Source organism: Geotrypetes seraphini, chromosome 8 (genome assembly GCF_902459505.1).
Source record: "Geotrypetes seraphini chromosome 8, aGeoSer1.1, whole genome shotgun sequence".
Classification (NCBI taxonomy): domain Eukaryota; kingdom Metazoa; phylum Chordata; class Amphibia; order Gymnophiona; family Dermophiidae; genus Geotrypetes; species Geotrypetes seraphini.
Genome location: NC_047091.1, coordinates 132,440,037 through 132,460,862, shown reverse-complemented (window position 1 = coordinate 132,460,862; position 20,826 = coordinate 132,440,037). Strand labels below are relative to the sequence as shown.

At 43.8% G+C, this 20,826-nt stretch overlaps 1 protein-coding gene across 6 annotated transcripts in view; it reads left to right on the top strand.

The window, feature by feature from the left end:
• Window positions 1-20,826, top strand: part of CABIN1 (calcineurin binding protein 1) — a 223,083-nt gene that overhangs the window by 65,166 nt on the left and 137,091 nt on the right. For all 6 annotated transcript variants that reach the window (XM_033954800.1, XM_033954802.1, XM_033954803.1 and 3 more), the window contains exons 14-22: window positions 1,546-1,733; window positions 3,104-3,253; window positions 13,652-13,846; window positions 14,012-14,248; window positions 14,379-14,532; window positions 14,897-15,012; window positions 16,416-16,577; window positions 17,059-17,265; window positions 17,883-18,028. In XM_033954800.1, coding sequence (XP_033810691.1) covers window positions 1,546-1,733; window positions 3,104-3,253; window positions 13,652-13,846; window positions 14,012-14,248; window positions 14,379-14,532; window positions 14,897-15,012; window positions 16,416-16,577; window positions 17,059-17,265; window positions 17,883-18,028 — 1,555 coding nt within the window. The remainder of the gene's footprint in view (window positions 1-1,545; window positions 1,734-3,103; window positions 3,254-13,651; window positions 13,847-14,011; window positions 14,249-14,378; window positions 14,533-14,896; window positions 15,013-16,415; window positions 16,578-17,058; window positions 17,266-17,882; window positions 18,029-20,826) is intronic.

Below are 20,826 nucleotides of genomic sequence, written 5' to 3'. Positions count from 1 at the left end.
ATGGTGGAGATCCTGAAAACCTGACCTGGGTCCGTCTCTCGAGGACCAGAATTGCCTACTCCAGGCCTATGTCAACATCCGTGCTGCATGGAAAGATCTCACACAGAAATATGCTTTGTTATGAACTGATGACGATTGCTACAGTCACAATGCTGATCATAGCAACATCTGTTTTGGTTTCTGTATACTGTAACAGCTCTGAGACTCATCTACTCACTGAAGAAACACGACCATATTACAGAGGCATACATCGACTCACACTGGCTACCAATTCAAGAAAGAATACTATTTAAATTCTACTGCATGCTATTTAAATCTTTAAACGGAGACAGTCCAATCTACCTAAACAACCGCCTCTACCAAACTACGTCACCCAGACATAGAAAAACACACACCCTTTTCACATACCCTCCAATCAAAGAAGTCAAACAGAAAAAGCTGTATGACGGCCTCCTAGCAACACAAGCAGCAAAACTGGATAACCAAGTCTCCAACCTACTGATAACACCCCTGAATACAAGATATTCAGAAAAGAAATAAAAACAATGCTCTTCAAGAAATCACTGAAACACTCTTAACATCTCAATTACCTTCCATCCTCCTGCCTTCACCCCTCCCCACAGATACTACCTGTTCTTCTCAACTTCTCTTAAATTCACCAATGATCTTATATTGTAACCCACCATTTATAACTCTTTTGTAATCCGCCTTGAACCGCAAGGTAATGGCGGAATAGAAATCTCTAATGTAATGTAATAACCAGGTTATCAGAATGCAGTAGTAACATAGCAAATGATGGCACAAAATACTTTTGTCTTACCCAATCTGCACAGTTGATTGATTTGGTAAGTGCAGTTTGATAGGTACAGGCTCATTTTTCAAATGACTAAAATAACTTTTAGATAAGGAGACAGGGAAAATTATGGCTTACCTGCTAATTTTTTCCTTTGGCCCCATTTGACCAGTCCAGATACTTGTGGATTATGCCTATCAACCAGCAGACAGCCATAACTCACAAGTATCTGGATTGATCTGGTGGAGACACTAAAAAATAAAAGCTGGGAATGCATTTGAAGAGAAGAGCACTAGTATAGGAATGAGATGAAAAGCTTTAAGGTGATGAAAGTTCTTCTGTTGTGTGCCTAACAACCAGCAGGCTTTCCCCCCCACCCCTCCCCCAATGGTTACATAATTAGAAGTTCAGGGGTGTTCACATTAGGACAGAGATTGTTAACTCAAGTCCTCGGTACATACTCAACCAGTTATGAGATTTTCAGGACATCAGCAATAAATACGTATGAGATCAGTTTGCACATAAGAGACAGTTCATGCCAATTGATCTCATGTATATTCATTGTGGATATCCTGAAAACCCAAAAATTGGGTTGAGAATCCTTGAAGAGGGTTCCACTGTTTTGGCCTTTCTCAAGTAGCATATGGGGAAGAGTTGCTGGCACCTGAACTTGGGGTCAGGCTCAAATGTCCCTAAATTTCTATGGCTTCTCCTCAGTTGTATCTTGCATTGCTATTTCTGTTTCTCTACAGTTTCTCCTCGGCCTTGCCCTGCAGGGTCTGTGTTGGGGCGCTTTGGGCCTGATTTTCCAGGGACTCATTTCCTTGGCGACCTCTTGCAGTTGTGCTTCACAACATCGCAGCGGGATCTATTTGAAGAGGGCTGGCTGGAGTTTGTGGTGCGAGTGTACTGGCTGAAGGCTCGATTCCTTGCTCTGCAGGTTAGTCCCAGAGTGGTCATGTATCCATTTTGCTCAGGATTCATACCTGAGGAGAAAACTTCAAAATAATGTCTTGCATCACATTTGAACAACTTTGGGGGAGGGGGTGGTGATCCATGAATTAATTCACTTTTTTTCCTGGACATGTAGTTATTCCAGTTAATGGTAACTGCACCAAGTACTGCTAAACCTGGATTTTCTGGGCAATACCATGGCAGTTGCGTATATCAGGCAACAAGTAGGAGCGAAGAGTATTGCAATTGTGAAGGAGGCTGCCCTTCTTTTTTGTTGGATGGAGGGACATCTATAGGTGTTATTGGCAGTACATGTAGTGAAGATTAAAAATGTTAAAGCCAAGTTCCAAGAGAATGGAAGTTGTTGCTTTCTCTGTAATCACGAGACACGGGAGATGACCAGCAGTGAACTTGATGGTGTCCAATCAGAATGCCAGAATACCATGTTATCTCAGATGGAAGAGAGAGATGAATAGTAGGACTAGATGTTAAAGGCCAATTTTTAGTCAGCACTAGTCTTAGATAGTATGAGCAAGTTAAAAACAGCATTTACCTCAGCAAGTGCCCAAAATGACAATCCCAATGAAACAAGCATGCAAGACAAGAATCCAGACAAAACGTGGAACAGCGTTACAGGAACAAAAACTGGGCAAGACTCAAAACAGGAACAAATGCACTGAAGCAGAAGCAGGGACCCAACATGGAGCCAGCCCAAAGGCAAGGCAGATAAACCCCCAGGTCTCTGGACTGATTGCAGCAGGGCCAATCAAGACAAGACACCTCCAACAGACAAACCAAGACGAGGCAAAAGACACCAGAGTATGTACCCAACCAGGATATATAGTGGCAGGGAGCATCTCCTCTTAACCTGTTTTTGCTCAGTGTTCCAAAATTGATTTAGAAATCTAAGATGAAAATAAAAAAATTTGAACAAAAACAGATTAAAGGAGGAGAAACTCATGTCCAGCATGTCACAGGTCTGTCCTAGCGCCATGTCTCAGAATGACTTTGTCCATCAGAACATCTATTTTTCACCTTATCTTCACCCTTGCCTGGGACAACTTAACTGTCAGCTTATTGGGCCCCAGATGACCTCTCTGATATAGCAGCTCATCAGCAGTATCCTTAAGTTCCTTCAGATAGGAACTTCCATTGCAAGTCAGAATTGAGTCCAAGCCTTTCACCATCTATGTTATTTATTTTACCTTCAGGTAGGCGAATGTTAGGTATAACCCCCCCACCACCATTACCACCACCATGTTACTGAGTGCTATTCAGTCTAGGCTTGAGTATGATTGCTTGGGAGTTGCTGTTCCTGACTATGCCCTTCCTATTCAGCTTGTTGCTCTTTTGCAGGGAGACATGGAGCAGGCGCTGGAGAACTATGATATCTGCACAGAGATGCTGCAGAGCTTTGCAGCCTCCCAGGGCCAGGCTGGCAGTGAGAATGGGCTCTTGATCAGGCTTCCCAATTTACACATTGATTGCTTTATCTCTGTGGAGGAGGTAAGATGTTTTGCTGAGTCTTGCTTCATTTGCTTTACTGCCTAGAGGATCCTTTTGTGAAGCTGCTGACTGAACTCACTATATTTTGTGGATAGCCTGTGTAAGAATGGTTACTTAAGACATTGAGACGGCATAGTCCACTATGGTCACTGTGGCTTTCTTGGCTGGAGGGAGAGATAGGAATTGGGACAGCGTACTCTATTTCTGTGACAGTACTGATGTTGTAGTGTCACTGTATATATACAGTGCTTTACAGATACACATGAAGTTTGCAGTCTAAAGACAGACAGAAGACACACATAGACAAAACAAGCGAGAACGGTGGAGCCAGTTAGGTTTTGACCAGGTACTAGTGATCTGGATTGGCCACCATTGGTCTGACCCAGTAAGGCTATTCTTATGTTCTTAGGTGATGGTATATTGTGAGTTTTACTGAATTTTGAATGAATCACGGTTTAATAAATATTGGGCATGATATTTAAGATAAAGTTACTTATCTGGGTAGCTGCTATCCAGATAACTGATCCCATTTAAGATCTTAATTCTTGATCGTAAAGCTTTTAACTCTGATGAGCCTTTATATTTTTCAACTTCAACCGTTCCATGCACATCATCTTACTCGCTTCGCTTGCTTGACGCTAATTGCATGGCCCTCTCAGGCCACAGACTGGCTCCATCTAGAATCTACACAGCATGTAGCTTTTTTATTTTCTAGCTCCTTCTCTTTGGAATTCTCTTCCTGCACTATTCCATGCCAACAGCTTCACCCCCTGTTTTAAGACACTTTTCAAAACACATTACTTCTCTATAGCTTTTCAAATCAGCTGTTACTATTATTAATTATTTCTAGAGCACTACCAGATGTACACAGTGCTGTACAGAGTCACAAAGGAGACAGCCCCTGCTCTCTTAGTGAGCCTTCTGTTGGGAGATTGGCCTGGGTTGCTGCAGCATGCTCTAAATGTTGGCTTGGTGTGATTTTGAATTTGGATGACAGTTTCTTCTGTTCTTTTATACAATGGTGTTCCCTCTTTCTGTATTGGTTTAGCATAATTGTAAACCATTTAAATACGTTTCAAACAACAACAAAAAATCCACATATTTGGAATGTGTGGCATAGCAAGTTTTTAATAAACATAAAACGCCCTGATCAGCACTTTTGATAGCTTTCAGCAACAGTATCCAGAAAGGCCCTAATTCTAAAAGTGGCGCCTAGCCAATTTTCCACACAAAAACCTACCTTTTAATTGGCTTAAATGGCGTGATTATTGAAAATGCAATTGAAAGCCGATTAAAAAAACAATTCATTAAAGTTCTGCGCAGAAATTGGCATGGTGCACCTTCTGTGAAAAGTAGGTGTGGTTAGGGGGACAGAGTTTGGGCATGGAATGATTTTGGTGCTGGTAAATTAGACCAGTAAAACCCTGGCCTAATATACCAGTACCTAACATGATGATGCTGAAGTTGAGTTAAGTCGCGCTAGACACATTTCTATAAACGATGCCTTAATTTGATTGACATACAGTAGGTGCCATTTTCAATGGTGGCTACCACTATAGGCGCCATTCATAGAATCGGGGCCAAAATGCCACAGAGAATTTATCACTGTCCGGAGTGGAGCTGAAGCAGAGTTGGCAGTTACTTAATTATTGGCAACATCTCCAGCATGTGCAAAACGCGGCAGTCAGACTTCTAAAAAAAACCCTCCATGGCTACGACCCTTTCTCTATCGTCGGCTCACTAGCTGCCCGTAGCCAAATGTTGTGTCTTCAAGGGCCTGATGCTAGCGTTCAAATGCTTACACGACATGGCGCCAGGCTACATGAGGACCAAGCTTCCTCCGTATGTGCCTAACAGGTCCCTCCGCTTCCAGAATGAAATACGCTTTCAAATGCCCCCAGGTCACAAAACGGTGTTCCTACTCCCACTTCATACCAAGCCACTGGAATCAACTGCCCCTCCCCCCCCCCCCCCCCCCCGATTTGATCCCTTGAAGGGCTCCTCAGCTTTTTAGAAAGCAATAAAAACATTCCTCTTCACCTAACTCCCCCTGCCTACGACTGATAGATTACAAAGAAATGTATACTGATACAAGATCCTCAGTATTATCTGCCTTTAGGTTCTATCTATGAAACAGATAATGTTAGTAGGCATTCGGTATGCTTTATTGACTGTGCAGGGTGTAATACTGTGGAATACTTTACCATTGGAGATAAGGACTGCTACCAGTTTACTTCAATTTAGGAATGGTTGAAATTCTGCTTTTTCATAAATGCATTTTGGTAAATGTCAGAGCTAGGAATCATTTAAGAAAATAGTTAATATTTTGCTTTTTTCTAAATAATGTATACTGGTAAATGACTGAGGAAGAATTTTATTGCTTTGATATAGTTGTGAGATGATTTGTTTTTATTTATCATTGTTGTTTGTAATACTGTTTTAATTATGCATGTTTGATTGTAACCCGCTCAGAATTGTTGAATGGTTGAGAGTAATAAATTTTTAAATAAGTAAATTAGGATAAAAACTTGTATTGAAAAATCTTACACTGTAATTATGACAAATTTAATCTGTAAATTGTGACTTCTGTCTGTCTTTATGTATATTGATATTAGATTGCTAATATGTGTCTAGTTGGGACTGCAACTATGGCAAATTGTAACCTAACTGTATATTATGTTAGCCTGTAACTCATTCTGAGCTCTTTGGGGAGGATGGGATAGAAAAATAAATATTCAGCCCACTAATCAGCCTGACAATCCCTGCGCCGACTGAAGTCCCTCGGTGCTTTGATGTTGACACTCGTGGCCATAAGGTCCATTATCGGCTGACCCCAGGACTGAACAATCAACTTGAAGGCTTCCAGCCCGAGACACCACTTAAGAACATAAGAATTGCCGCTGCTGGGTCAGATCAGTGGTCCATCATGCCCAGCAGTCCGCTCCCGTGGCGGCCCTTAAGTCAAAGACCAATGCCCTGAGTCTAGCCTTACCTGCGTACGTTCTGATTCAGCAGGAACTTATCTAACTTTCTCTTGAATCCCTGGAGGGTGTTTTCCCCAATAACAGCCTCCAGAAGAGCTTTCCAGTTTTCTACCACTCTCTGGATGAAGAAGAACTTCCTTACGTTTGTACGGAATCTATCCCCTTTTTAACTTTAGAGAGTGCCCTCTTGTTCTCTCTACCTTGGAGAGGGTGAACAACCTGTCTTTATCTACTAAGTCTATTCCCTTCATTATCTTGAATGTTTCAATCATGTCCCCTCTCAGTCTCCTCTTTTCAAGGGAGAAGAGGCCCAGTTTCTCTCATCTCTCACGGTATGGCAACTCCTCCAGTCCCTTAACCATTTTAGTCACTCTTCTCTGGACCCTCTCGTGTAGTACCGTGTCCTTCATGTATGGCGACCAGTGCTGGACGCAGTATTCAGGTGGGGGTGTACCATGGCCCGGTACAGCGGCATGATAACCTTCTCTGATCTGTTTGTGATCCCCTTCTTAATCATTCCTAGCATTCTCTTCGCCCTTTTAGCCGCCACCGCACATTGTGCAGACAGCTTCATTGACTTGTCGACCAGTACTCCCAAGTCTCTTTCCTGTGGGATCTCTCCAAGTACTGCACCGGACATCCTGTATTCATGTATAAGATTTTTCTTACTGACATGCATCACCTTACCTTTATCCACGTTAAACATCATTTGCCATATCACGGCCCATTTCTCGAGTGTGTTTATGTCACATTGCAGGTCTTCGCAATCCTTCTGCTTCCTCACTAACATAAGAATTGACGCTGCTGGGTCAGACCAGTGGTCCATCATGCCCAGCACTCCGCTCATGTGGCGGCCCTTAGCTCAAAGACCAGTGCTCTAAATGAGTCCAGCCTCACCTGCATATGTTCCAGTTTAGCAGGAACCTGTCCAACTTTGTCTTGAATCCCTGGAGGGGTGTTTTCCCCTATAACAGACTACGGAAGAGCGTTCCAGTTGTCTTCCACTCTCTGGATGAAGAAGAACTTCCTTACGCTTGTACGGAATCTATCCCCTTTCAGCTTTAAAGAGTGCCCTCTCATTCTCCCTACCAGGAACCAAAACATGATGACTGAGAAAGTCCGCCTGGACAATATCCACTCCAACCATGTGGGAGGCCGAGAAGTCCAGAAGATGAGCCTCTGCCCATTTCATGAGGAGGGAGGTCTCTCTTGGTGCCCCCTGATGATTGACATAGGCCACCGCTGTGGCATTGTCTGAGAGAACTCGAACTGACTTGCAAGGACTGGAATTCTACCAATGCTAGCTGAATGGCTCTGGTCTCCAGAACATTGAGCGATCTGGACGCCTTCACTGGTGACCAGCTGCCCTGAGCTGAGCGACCGAGACATTGAGCTGAGGAGACAGGCATCCGTAGGAAACACTGTCCACTGGGGCTGATCTAGGCTCACTTCCTGAATCAGAAAGGAAGACCATAGCCACCATGACCACCGCCAAAGAAGCGCATACTGAAGAGGGCGCATGTGAGCCTGAGCCCACTTGACCACTTCCAGGAAGGCCACCATCGACCCCAAAATCTTGTGCCTGAGGGCAGCGACAAACCATCAGGGAGCGAATCTGTAACTGCAATTTGAAAACCCTAGCTTCTGGAAGGAACACTCTCCCTAAACTAGTGACGAACAGAATGCTGAGATTCTCCAAGCGCTGAGATGGAGTCATACGGCTCTTAGATAAGTTGACCACCCAGCCCAAGGACTGCAGAAACTCCACAACCCAAGTCGTAACTAGAGAGCTGCACGGGAACGGGGATGATGGGAATCCCGCGGGACCCACGGGGATCCCGCGGGTTCCCCCTTTGGGTCACGGGGATCCCGTGGGGACGCCCCCTAGGGTCACGGGGATCCTGTGGGGACGCCCCCTAGGGTCACGGGGATCCCGTGGGGACGCCTCCGAGGGTCGCGGGGTTCCTGCGGGGTTGGATCGCAGTGCACTCGAGCCGCGAGGGTAGTCTCCTTCTCCTTACCTGCCCTGTCGCAGCACACAGCCGAATGGAAATCTTCCTGATGTCAGCGCTGACGTCGGAGGGAGGGCTTAAGCAAAGCCCTCCCTTCCTCCGACGTCAGCGCTGACATCAGGAAGACTTCCGGTCGGCTGTGTGCGGCAGTGCAGGTAGGGAGAAGGCAATGGCGTACGAAAGAGGGAGGAGGGGGCGTTCCGCCCCGGAGAATGTGCACAGCCGGTCAGGTCCCCCGATCGACCGACAACAGGCCCGGCCGACAAATCTCCCTGCCCTGTAGCCGCGAATCTAAATTACCTCTTACAGCAGCTTCACTACTCCAGCTGCTGTAAGAAGGTAATTTAGATTCGCGGCTACAGGACAGGGAGATTTGTTCGACTGGGCCTGTTCTGTTGTCGGTCGGGTGCAAAAGCGCCACAAAGGTGGAGGCAGGGAGGGAGGAAAGGTGGAGTGGAGAAGAAAAGACGCTTAAGGGGGGAGAAGGCCGCTGAAAGCACTGGGGAAGACAAAGGGGTGGAAAAGAACGCTGAAAGGACATGGGGTAAACGGGAGGAGGGGGGGAAGGACCCTGAAAGCACTGGGGAAGACAAAGGGGTGGAGAATGCCACTGAAAGGACATGGGGAAAACAGGGGTGGAGAAGGCCGCTGAAAGGACATGGGGAAGACAGAGGGGGGAGAAGGCCGCTGAAAGGACATGGGGAAGACAGATGAGGGAGAAGGACGCTGAAAGGACATGGGGAAGGCAGAGGGGGGAGAAGGATGCTGCCTGACAGGACATGGGGAAGATGGTGGGGGAGAAGGACACTGAAAGGAAATGGGGAAGAGGGAATGGGAAGAAGACGCTGGCAGGGAAGAAGACAGAGGTGCCAGACTATGGGGGGAGCGGAGGGAAAAAGATGGGTGCCAGACCAATTTGGGAGGGGGGAGAAAGGGAGAGGCACAGTAACAGAGCAAATGGAAGACACAGAGAGAAGAGAGGCAGTGGATGGAAGGAATTGAATGAGAACATGAAGAAAGCAGAAACCAGGCAATAAAGGTAGGAAAATTATTTTTTCTTTTTTTTTTTTGCTTAAGGATAAAGTAGTATATTAGTTGTGTTGATAAAAATTTATAAACATTAGAGGCTCTGGTAGAAACCCGTTTACAAAGTATGTATTCTTCCCAATTAATATTTCCAAATTAATAAAGTCTTTTTGCTTATTTTTAAATGGGTTTCTACCAGAGCCTTTAATTCAGTAGCATAATTAAATGAAATAACTATTTCTGTAGTTTATAGGGACGGGCGGGGACGTAGGGGATTCCTCGCGGGGACGGGCGGGGACGGAGGGGATTCCTCACGGGGACGGGTGGGGACGGAGGGATTCCTCGCGGGGACGGGTGGGAGTCCTCACAGGGACGGGTGGGACTTTGGCGGGGACGGGTGGGATTTCTGTCCCCGCGCAACTCTCTAGTCGTAACCCAGGAGCTCTCCTGAAAATGACTTTCCATGAATCAACCAGTCATCCAGATAGGAGTGTACCAGAATGCCCTCCATGCACAAGGTCGTCACCGCCGCCACCACAAGAATCTTGGTTAAGGTCCACGGCGCCATGATCAGACCAAAGGGAAGTGCACAAAATTGATAATGCTCTTCCAAGATCGCAAGCGAAGGAATCATGGATGGGAGGCCCGAATCGGAAGAGGCAGAAAGGCCTCCGTTGAGAGGCAGATAGGGCTCCATCGAGAGAAGTCAGACAGGCCTGCTATATGTTTTTCCACCATGGCTTCTAGTGAGCAGAGTTCTTCTTCGGATTGCCCGACATGCAGGCTACATGATCCTGGTGGCTCTGGATTGGCCCAGACACCCGTGGTACGCAGTTCTGGTTCATCTGCTTGTGGCAGATCCTCTTCCATTTCCCCTGTTGCTCAAATTAGAGAATGACACGGTGGTTGTTACCCACCGAAAATGGTGCAAAAAAAAAGGTCACCATGGGTACGAGGACAAGGCCATTCACTGCACCATAGAGTGGTAAATGACTTTGTCTCTGCAGTTAAATGAGGGAGCGCGCACGGTCACTGATCGCGTGGTCCAGCAGCCCCCTCCTTACTAATGATCGCCGCCATCCATCCAGGCATCTCCCTTCCTTCCCCTTACCTTAATGGCAATTTCTAATTGTCTTTCTACATGCAGGAAGTTGTGTCAGAGGAGAACTTTCCAGCAGCCACACGTGACTTCAAGGCTCTGGCTGCTTACGGAAAGACAATTAGAAATCGCCACGAAGGTAAGAGGAAGGGGAGATGCCTGGATGGTGGGAGGGAGGGGGCTGCTGGACCGTGCGAAGTATGCTGAAGGGGGATGGAGAAGGGGAAGATAGAGAGGGGAAAAGACTCTGAAGGGAACTGGGGAAGAGAGAGGGGAGAAGACGCTGAAGGGAACTGGGGAAGAGAGAGGGGAGAAGACGCTGAAGGGAACTGGGGAAGAGAGAGTGGAGAGAAGATGCTGAAGGGAAATGGGGAGAGAGAGATGCTAGATTAGGGGGGAGCGGAGGGAAGAAGATGGGTGCCAGACCAATTGGGGGGGAGGGAGAGATGGAAGGGAGAGGCACAGTAACAGAGCATATGGAAGAAGCAGAAACCAGACAACAAAGGTAGAAAAAAAATTTCTATTTATTTTCTTTTTTTGCTTTAGGATAAAGTAATATATTAATTGTGTTGATAAACATTTATAAACAAAGTCCTGCCAGCTGAAAATCTCTTTCTCTAGTTCAGCAGCCAGAACATAGATTTATAAAATAACAATTGTACAGATTATTGTTTCTTTTTATACTTTAATAAAATAAGTTCAGTATAAAACTATTTGAGGCTTGTGTGGATGGGATCAGATGGTTTGCGGGGACTGGGCGGGGACAGGAACTGAGCTGATGGAGATAGGGACAAATTTTTTCCTTGTGTCATTCTCTAGCCCGAATCTCTGTCTCGGGGTACCATTCAAATGTTTGATCCGGGTCCCTTTTGTCTTACGGCTTGGCTCTTGAAAGGGCTCGCCTAAAGAAGAAGGGATATTCAGATAAGGTGATCTCCACTCTTTGAGTCTCTGAGATTTTTGACCTCTCGGGCTTATGTTCAAGTTTGGCGTCTTTTTTGAGGAGTGGTGCTCCGCGTGGGGGGTTGAGCCCCTCCACCCTGCTTTGTCTCACATCTTAGAGTTTTCTGTAGGATGGCCTGGAGCACAGCCTCGCCTGGTCCTCTCTTCATGTGCAGATTGCTGCCTTGTCTTCCTTTCACGGTCTCCGGCATGATCAGTGGTTTGCCTCTTCTCAGGCTATGATTAGTTCCGACTGTCTATTAGTCCATCGGTTCTTGCCAGGGACCTCAATCTGGTTCTTTCTGTGCTCGTTCGTCCTCCGTTTGAAGGACCTTACTCTTAAGGCGGTCTTACTGGTGGCCGTTACTTCCACGAGACATGTGTCTGAACTGCAGGCTTTCTCTTGTAGGCCACCTTTCCTGGAGTTCTCTCAGGAGCTAGTCGTGTTACAGCCGGTTCCCTCCTTTCTGCTGAAGGTGGTTTCACCTTTTCCTGCCAACCAGTCCGTGGTCCTCCTGGTCTTGGGTAGTTGAGAGGGCTCTTTGGAGCAGAGAAAGTTGCACAAATTAGATGCCCGAAGGGTCCTTTGTTCTTATGTTCAGCGGACCCAGGAGTTCCGTAAGTTGGATCATCTTTTTATACTTTTAGCAGGTCCTCGTAAGGGGGACGGTGCTTCCAAGGCTACCATTGTGCAATGGATCAAGGAGGCTATCGCTTCGGCGTACCTTCTTTAAAGAAGCATGTTCCGGAATTTTCTCAAAGCTCTTTCCACTCGGGGTCAGGCTGCTTCTTGGGCAGAGTCTTATCTTGTTCCTCTGGTGGAGATCTGTAAACGCTGCAGTTTGGTATTCTTCTCCATTCTTTTGTGCAGCACTATCATGTTGTGGTTCAAACCACATCAGGATGCAGTGTTCGATAAACCGTTCTAGTGGTGGCCCCCGGGGGTCCCACCCATGATGGTACTACTTTGGTACGTCCCATCCATTTCTGTGCTGGTCTGGAGGGACTAAAAGAAAGAAATTAGCAGGTAAGGACCTAATTTCTCCTTATTTAGATCTGATTTTTGTCCATCATGTCCTTTTTATTTAAAATAGTGTGATGGTATCTCTCTCCACTTATCTATGTGGAGGGCATAATCGAAAGGGACATCTAGTCTGTTTACGTCCATCTCGCAAGTCATCCAAGTTAAAAAGAGCCTAGATACATTTTTGAAAGAAACGTCCAACTTTTGTTTACTTTTGAAAATCGTCTATTATACGTCCTGCCGATCAGATCGTCCAAGCCGCTAAATCATCCATCTTATACCACATTTTCCGTCCAAGTCCAAATATGCCTAGAACAAGTCCTGTTGGAAGTGGGAGGGGTCTGCAAAGTGATGGACTGAACACCCAGACATGGCACCTAAATAGTGGGGTACCTTACAGGGCACTGCTGTGAACTTCATAAAAAGAGTGCCATGATTTCTCCTCACTACAGCTCTCTTATAGGTGAAGGTGAGCCCACAAACCACCTCCAGAATCCCCTAGACCACTTATCTACCACCCCAATAGCCCTCATGGCTGCAGGAGCCACTTATATGCCAGTACAAAAGGGTTTTGGGGGTGTATAAGGGAGTGTACATGTTTCAGTATCAATGCAGTGATTACAGGGGCTCATGGGCATGGGTCCTCCTCTCCACTCCCAAGATGACTTAAGCCGCCTCTGGGCTAGATGACCAGGCTTTCTATGCCAGGCGGCCAGGTGATGAGGTTGAAATTTAAAGTTGTGAATATATTTTTTATGGGGGTGGTGGGGGGTTGGTGATCACTGGGGTAGTGCGTGGGGGTCTGTGTCATGTGTTTGAAGTGCTTATCTGGTGAGTTTAGGTGGGTTTTTGTGACTTAGACCATGTTTTACATGGTCTAAGTCACAAAGTCCAAGTTCCGTCTAGGCTCTGTTGTTAACTTTCGGTATACATGCTGTACAACTAAGTCTAAGCTGGCCATGTCCCGCCCAACTCCGCCCTCGACACGCCTCCCGAAATGTCCTGTTTAGCTGTGGACGTTGAGCGGCACTATGAAGGTCGTTTAGAAATACATCCAAAAGCCGGTTTTATTATTGGCACTTGGACGTTTTTGAGAAATGTTCATCCAAGTGCCGACTTAGGCTGATTTTTGAACGTTTTTCTCTTTCGATAATTATGAGCCCCTTAGTGTTTAAGGGAGGCAGGGAATGGAACAGGAAACATTTAGACACATAGCACTCAGGATGAGCTTGGCTGGTTGCTGTTAGTGTCTAGAAGTGATGAGATGAGGACAGGAACCATAGGTTTGACTGCATGTTATGTATCTTACAGATTGAGAAGAACTTGAAGTCTCTGGAGCGCTGCCAGTCATTGGAAGAGATTCAGCGGCTTCATGATACTGGAGATTATAAAGCTGTGGTCAGCCTGCTATGTCCAACCTTGTGCATTGGTGTTTATGGTCGTGCTAAACATCTGGAGTTTGTGACATCCATTCCAGAGAGACCAGCACAACTGCTGCTCTTACAGGTTAGGATACAAGTATTGAAATCTGAATTACCATTACTGTTCAAGTTTCATGGACAGCTTGTCTGTAGCTTCCTATTGTGTCTGGCTCTTGCACTATATGAGAGCACTGTGAGTTGTTTGTATATACACACACAAATACACATATATTCTGTTCCTATTTCCCAGGATTCTTTGTTGAAGTTGAAGGATTACAAGCAGTGTTTTGAGTGCTCTGAAGTGGCCTTAAATGAAGCTGTTCAGCAAATGATGAACCTGACAGCAGCTGTGGCAAAGGAGGAATGGGTTGCTACAGTAACGCAGCTCCTCACCGGCATTGATTGTTCTCTGTCTGCAAACAGTGACATTTTAAAAGAGTCAAACGCTACACCAAGCTTAATCCGTCTCACCAACAACCTCATACAGGTAATTCACCAATGCTACTACTATTCTCTTCTAATGATCCAAGAATGCAGATTTAACTCCCTTCTAGCAGTCATGTTTTGCATGTTTTTACCTTGCTTTTGTAACAAATATGCTGATCTTTGTATGGCAGATAATTGACTGCAGTATGGCAATCCAGGAAGACGCCAAGGAGCCCTCTGTGTCCTCTGTGCTTCCTTGGATCATCTTACATAGGGTCATTCAGCATGAAGAGGACACCTTCCATTCTCTTTGTCAGCAGCGGCTCCATAGTGATGGGGAAGCAGGTGAGACAAACCCTCATTCTCTGTCCAATGTTACTTTGAGCAGTGGGCTATATAACAGGGCTTCAGAATATGTCTGTGTTCTTCCTTGGTCCTGGGCAAGTTTTGTTACATGCATTCCTAGAATGTACTGGTTTTGACACAAATATAAAGATTCACTGACTGATATTTGCCTCAGGATTGACACTGGTGAGTCCCCTCCCCCTGGTTTTAGATACTTACTTTGTTAAAGTGCTAAGCGCAGTCTGTTTTTGGTCAAGCCATTTGTTGCCAGCTTTGTTTCTGGGGTTCCATGGTTCCCTTCTGTCCCTGTTTCTCTTTTCCATCTCTGCATACAAATGCCTAGCTCTTTATTCATTTCTTGTAGTGGGTCCTGACACGCCTATGCTGCCCTCTTCCCTTATGTTGCTGAACACAGCCCATGAATATCTGGGCAGGAGGTCCTGGTGCTGCAACTCAGAAGGTGCCCTTCTCAAATTCTATGTGAGTATACTATAAGATGGAGGTGGGCAACCACAGTCCTCAGAGGCCACAATCCAGTTGGGTTTTCAAGATTTTCACAATGATATGCATGAGATTGATTTGCACATACTGCTTCCATTATATGCAAATAAATCTCATACACCATTGTGGAAATCTTGAAAACCTGACTGGGACGTGGCCCACCTCTGCCACCAATGAACAATGTTGTTTTGTATTTGACCATGCACAGCTGTCAAGTGTATGGGAGAGAGAACTTCATATGTTAAACTTATTTTCTTGTAGATTTTTTTTTTTCCTTTTTTTGTACATTTTTGTTTAGCTTTGAAGTTTGTAGGCTTGATTGAAAACAATAGTTTTTTGTATGTGGGGGGGGGTTTCTTACAGGGCATTTTTTTTAAGGTTGAATATAATATTTTTTCAAGCAGTCTTGTGCCATAACTGCTTATACACAGATTGGTGAAGGAGAGTTATAATGCTGAAATCCTGAGTAGTTTTATATTCTTTAGGTTGCAAGCATATTAACAATCTGATGGGAATCTGATTTTGTGATTGGTGTCATAGTTTGGTCAGAGATGTTGAATTGGTCCTAAAGAGAGATAAAAAATATATATGTATATGATAAAGTACAGCAGCATGGCAAAAGCAAAAAAAAAATTGTTAACTTCCATAGATAAATGTCACACTGCACCTTTATCTTAAAGAACTGGAAAAATTTGGACAGATTAAATTATTCATTCTGGTGGGAATCCCTATGTTATATCTTTAAAATGGAAAAGTTTATGGCCATTCAGAAGGGATATTATAAAAAATTTATGGAAGTTTGGGAACCATTAACTAAATATTGTAAAAATTGATTTATTTTTATAACTGAGGAAAACATGCATATCCGGGGAGAGGGAAGGGGGTATATTTGGCATTTGTTAAGAAGTATAGAAGGGTTGATTATGAATATTTTTATGAGATGTTGGTTAATAGGAAGTGGGTGGAAGAAAATAAGTCTTGTTTGTATTCTATTAAGTATATTGTGCTGTAATGATAATATATTATGTAAATGCATCATCTTTTGTGCACAATTGAAGTTTTAAAAATTAATAAAGAATCTTAAAAAAATGAAAGCTGTGGGTTAGCATGAGTTGAAATTCTCATGTAGCATCCACAGATCCATCATGGTTCAGGTAAATTTTGAACTTGAACCTCAGTACCTTTCCATTTAATGTAGAAGATAGTTTTCGCAAATGTAACTGCTGTGTGGTAGCAGGCTCAAAGTGTAATGATGGATTTATGATACCTTGGCTCCTCTGCTGGGTATATAATTCCTTGTGTCCCTTACCTGATCACGGTTGTCTTTATATCTTCTGAGCTCTATATTTTGTGAATGATGTGTGTGTATATGTTTCTCTTAGGTACGCGTATTACAGAAGGAGTTGGCAGCCTCTAAATCAGAAGACACTCATCCTTACAAAGAAGAGCTGGAAATTGTTCTTGAGCAATGTTTCTATTGTCTGTACAGCTTTCCCAGCAAGAAGAGTAAAGCTCGCTACTTAGAAGAGCACTCAGTACAGCAGGTAGCCAAAAAGGGCTATTAAATCTTTTGAGCAAATAAGAGATGCTGCTTACTTCACATTACATTACAGTAGTGATTTCTATTCCACCATTACCTTGCAGTTCAAGGCGGATTACATCCAAACTAAAACAAGAATTACATTTCAACTTTGAAGTAATAGATTAAACGATGAGATAAAATTTTAAGGGAGAATTATGGGTTTTAGATAATGTTTGGTAACTAGAAAAATTAGAGTACTAAGGGTTGGACGTTGATGCTTGTTCCTAGTTTTTTCCCTTTTTGTGTATAACTTTGAATACTTTTTCATCTTTTATTAAGCTTTTGGATTCTTTTGTCACATATGAAGTTTGACAGTATGTACGTGCATTAGTTGATATCTTGTAATAGGCGTGTGGCAATCCTCTGTATACATGCTGTAGATTGCATTGCAGGAGGTCTAAAGAGTTCATAATATATAAATTTAATATCATTCTGGTTTTTAGGTGGAGCTGATGTGGGCTGATGCCTTGTTCATGTTTGACTATTTCAAGCCAAAGACCCTTCCAGAATTTGACAGTTATAAGACCAGCACAGTGTCAGCTGACCTGGCCAACTTTCTCAAGAAAATTGCTACCATTGTGCCCCGGACAGATAAACCCATGCAGAGCATAGAGAGCGTCTCATCCTATATTGAGGGAACATCAAGCAAGGTAACGATGCTCAGATCTGCTCTGGGGTGCAGCGTCCAAAAAAACCTCTTGAAATGAGAGGCGATATGCTGCTTTGCAGATACTTCACTTGTGGCCTCTTTGGATTTTGTCTTTGTTAGTTCTGAAATGTGTGTGTCTGGGAACTCTTCTTTATAGCACTACTTATTTCATATTACACTGCCTACCAGCATTTCTCAGTATCTTATTTTGTGTACAGAATGCATAGTACAAGTGCTTTAGATCTAGTGTTAGAATGAGGGAAAAATAAGTTTCTGTGGAGACATACCTGTACACATACCAAGGCAGGCCAGCAATTTTCACTGCATCTGTAGTTGGGATATCAGTTGTAGGTATTTGTGGGGGGAGGACTGAAAATGAATTTTATTTATTTGTCTGCTCTTCGCTAGGCATCATAGTGACAAGTCATGAGTTCTGTCACTAATGTTTCTTCTAAGCAGAGAGATTCTCCCATAGAGTTTCCAGTGAATGCATTGCTAAGTTGATTGGAGCTGGCATTACCACATAGTCTGATGATGCACAGCGCTGTCCAGATTGTCTGAACTCTCTACCACTGCTGAGTGCTATTACAAAGCATTTTTCACACCTTCTCCTCTCAGGTACCATCACTCCCCGATGGTGCAGATGCCTCGCCTGCAGTGCTGAATGAGTTATATTACCTTCTTGCTGACTATCATTTTAAGAATAAAGAACAATCCAAGGCCATTAAATTCTACATGCATGACATCTGTGTTTGTCCAAACAGGTTAGTGCTGTTCATAGTGTAACACGTAAAAACACTATCAAGATGATCAGTGTAAATCTGAAAATTTAGTGATGAGAAGAGTACAGATATACAAGTGCAAGTCATTTAATTGTACAAAATTTTTATTAATGATTAAGAAGAAAGACAGCAACATTACAAACTATAAATGCCAATGCAAAGAAGAATATATCTTTGATATTACACACACTGGCATAATAAGTATCACCATTTTTATGTTAACTCAGTAAACCGTTGTCCCCCACCCACACCTCCCCCACAGTGCAAATGCTGATTTCAGAATTAGGAGTTGTTGGTCTTCCGCCCCCAACTCTTATTACTGTCAATTTGTTTTAAACAGGTTGTTGAGAATAAACAGCAGGACAGGTAGATAAACTATACAGCAATATATATTATTAGCAAACAATAGAACACAATTCCAGCTCTTAGTACAATCCCTAGTACTAGGTCTTTTAGACTATTGCAACATTCTCTACCTCCCCTGCCCAGCAACAATGATAAAACAACTACAAAAATCCAAAACACAGACTTATCTATTCATTGAGGAAACACGACCACATCACAGAGGCATACCTCAACTCACACTGGCTTCTAATTCCGGCAAGAATACTATTCAAATTCTACTGTCTACTATTTAAAACCATAAATGGTGACAGCCCAACCTACCTGAACAACCGCCTCATCCAAACTACATCAACTAGACATAGGAAAACCCACACTCCATTCACGCACCCTCCAATCAAAGAAGTCAAACGGAAAAAAACTATATGATGGCCTCCTAGCCACACAAGCAGCAAAACTTGACAACCAAATCTCCAATCTACTAATTATGACCCCAGACTATACATTACATTACATTAGTGATTTCTATTCCGCTTGTACCTTGCGGTTCAAAGCGGATTACATAAGAAGAAGCTGGACATTTCCAGGAGGGTACGTGACATTTAGGGTAAGACATAGTAACAGAATGAGTATAGACTTGGTAACATTGGATGAAAGCAGTTATATTACATTACATATCAAATCTTTTTCCAGGCATTGGTAGGTAATATGAATCGGTAGGATGAATTAGGTTTTGTTTTTTTTGGTCGGTTGAGGATATGGTGTCAGGGAGTGGGTAAACCTGGTCGGTGTATGTGGAAGAGGAGATTAGGTGTTTTGAATATGCTTTTTGAAAAGTAGCGTTTTGATTTCTTTGCGGAATGCTTTGAAGTCAGATGTTGAGGTTAACAATCTGGTTATGGAGGGTTCGAGTTTTGCTGCATGCGTTGCTATGAGGTTATCGTAAAGCTTTTTATGATGAGTGCCGTTGAGTGGTGGGTATGAGAATGGTGTCAGTGTTCTTCTTATTCTGGGTGGAAGGTTACGGTGTAGGCGATCGATTAGATAGGCAGGTGCTGTACCGTTGAGTACTTTGAAGATTAGACAGTATAGTTTGAATTGGATTCTGGCTCTAATCGGTAGCCAATGTGAGTCTAGGTAGGCGTTAGTTATGTGGTCATATTTTCCGAGGGAATAGATTAGTCTGAGAGCCGTGTTCTGAATGGTCTGTAGTTTTTTGATCATTTTTGTAGGACATGGTAGATATAGGATGTTGCAGTAGTCCACAAGTCCTAGTACCAGGGATTGAACAATGATCCTGTAGTGTTCTTTGTCGAAGAATTTCCTTATTTTTCGTAAGTTGCGCATTGTGAAGAATGCTTTTTGGGTAGTTTTGTTGATTTGAGTCTGCATAGTGCAGCATCTATCTATCAGCACTCCCAGGATTTTGAGGGAGGTCTGGATTGGGTATTTGGTAGTTTTAATTTCCAGGTCTGTTATGGATGGGATTTTGTCCGTTTCAAGCATTAAGAATTTGGTTTTGTCCGAGTTTAGTTTTAATTTGTGGTTTGTCATCCATTTTTCTACTTCGTCCAGTATTGTTTCCAAGTGTCCAGTTGCGGAGTTGTCTTGGGTTTCGAAGGGGAGGAGGATAGTTATGTCGTCTGCGTAACTGAAGGATGTTACATTTAGGTTGTCTAGAGTGGTACCAAGGGAAGAGATGTAGAGGTTGAATAGAATGGGTGAAAGTGGAGAACCCTGAGGGACTCCACATGGATTAGACCATGTGTTGGATTTCGTATCATTTATCTTAACTCTGTAAGTTCTTGTTTTAAGGTATCCTTGGAACCAGTTGTACACCACCCCTGAGATCCCTATTGCATCAAGTATCTGGAGTAGTATGGTATGATCAACTAGATCAAAGGCTGCGGAAAGATCTAGTTGGATAATTAGGATCCTGTGACCTTTACTGAGGTGTTGTCGGGCTATGTCCAGTAGTGTTGCTAGTAGAGTTTCCGTGCTGTGGTAAGATCTAAATCCTGATTGGGATGAGTGAAGTATATTGTGGTCAGCTAGGTAGTTAGAGAGGTATTGAGCCACAAGTCCTTCAATCAGCTTGACATAGAGTGGGATCGAAGCGATCGGTCTGTAGTTGGTAGGTGTGTCTACAGGACCTTTTTGGTCTTTCAGTATGGGTGTGATTATGATCTCTCCTAGATCTTGTGGGAATTGGCCTTCTATGAGAGTGCTTTGTATCCACTGCATGAGGCTGGTTTTGAATTTAGGGGAGGCATTTGTGAGTAGATACGATGGGCAGTTGTTCAAGTCGCATGAGGTGTGGCTGTATTTTTTATATAGTCGGTTCAGTTCAGGCCATTGTAGAGTTGGGAAGGTGGTCCATGTTCTGTCTGCTGTTATGGCTTCTTCTGTTGTGGGGGTAGTTATTAACTCGTTGAGTA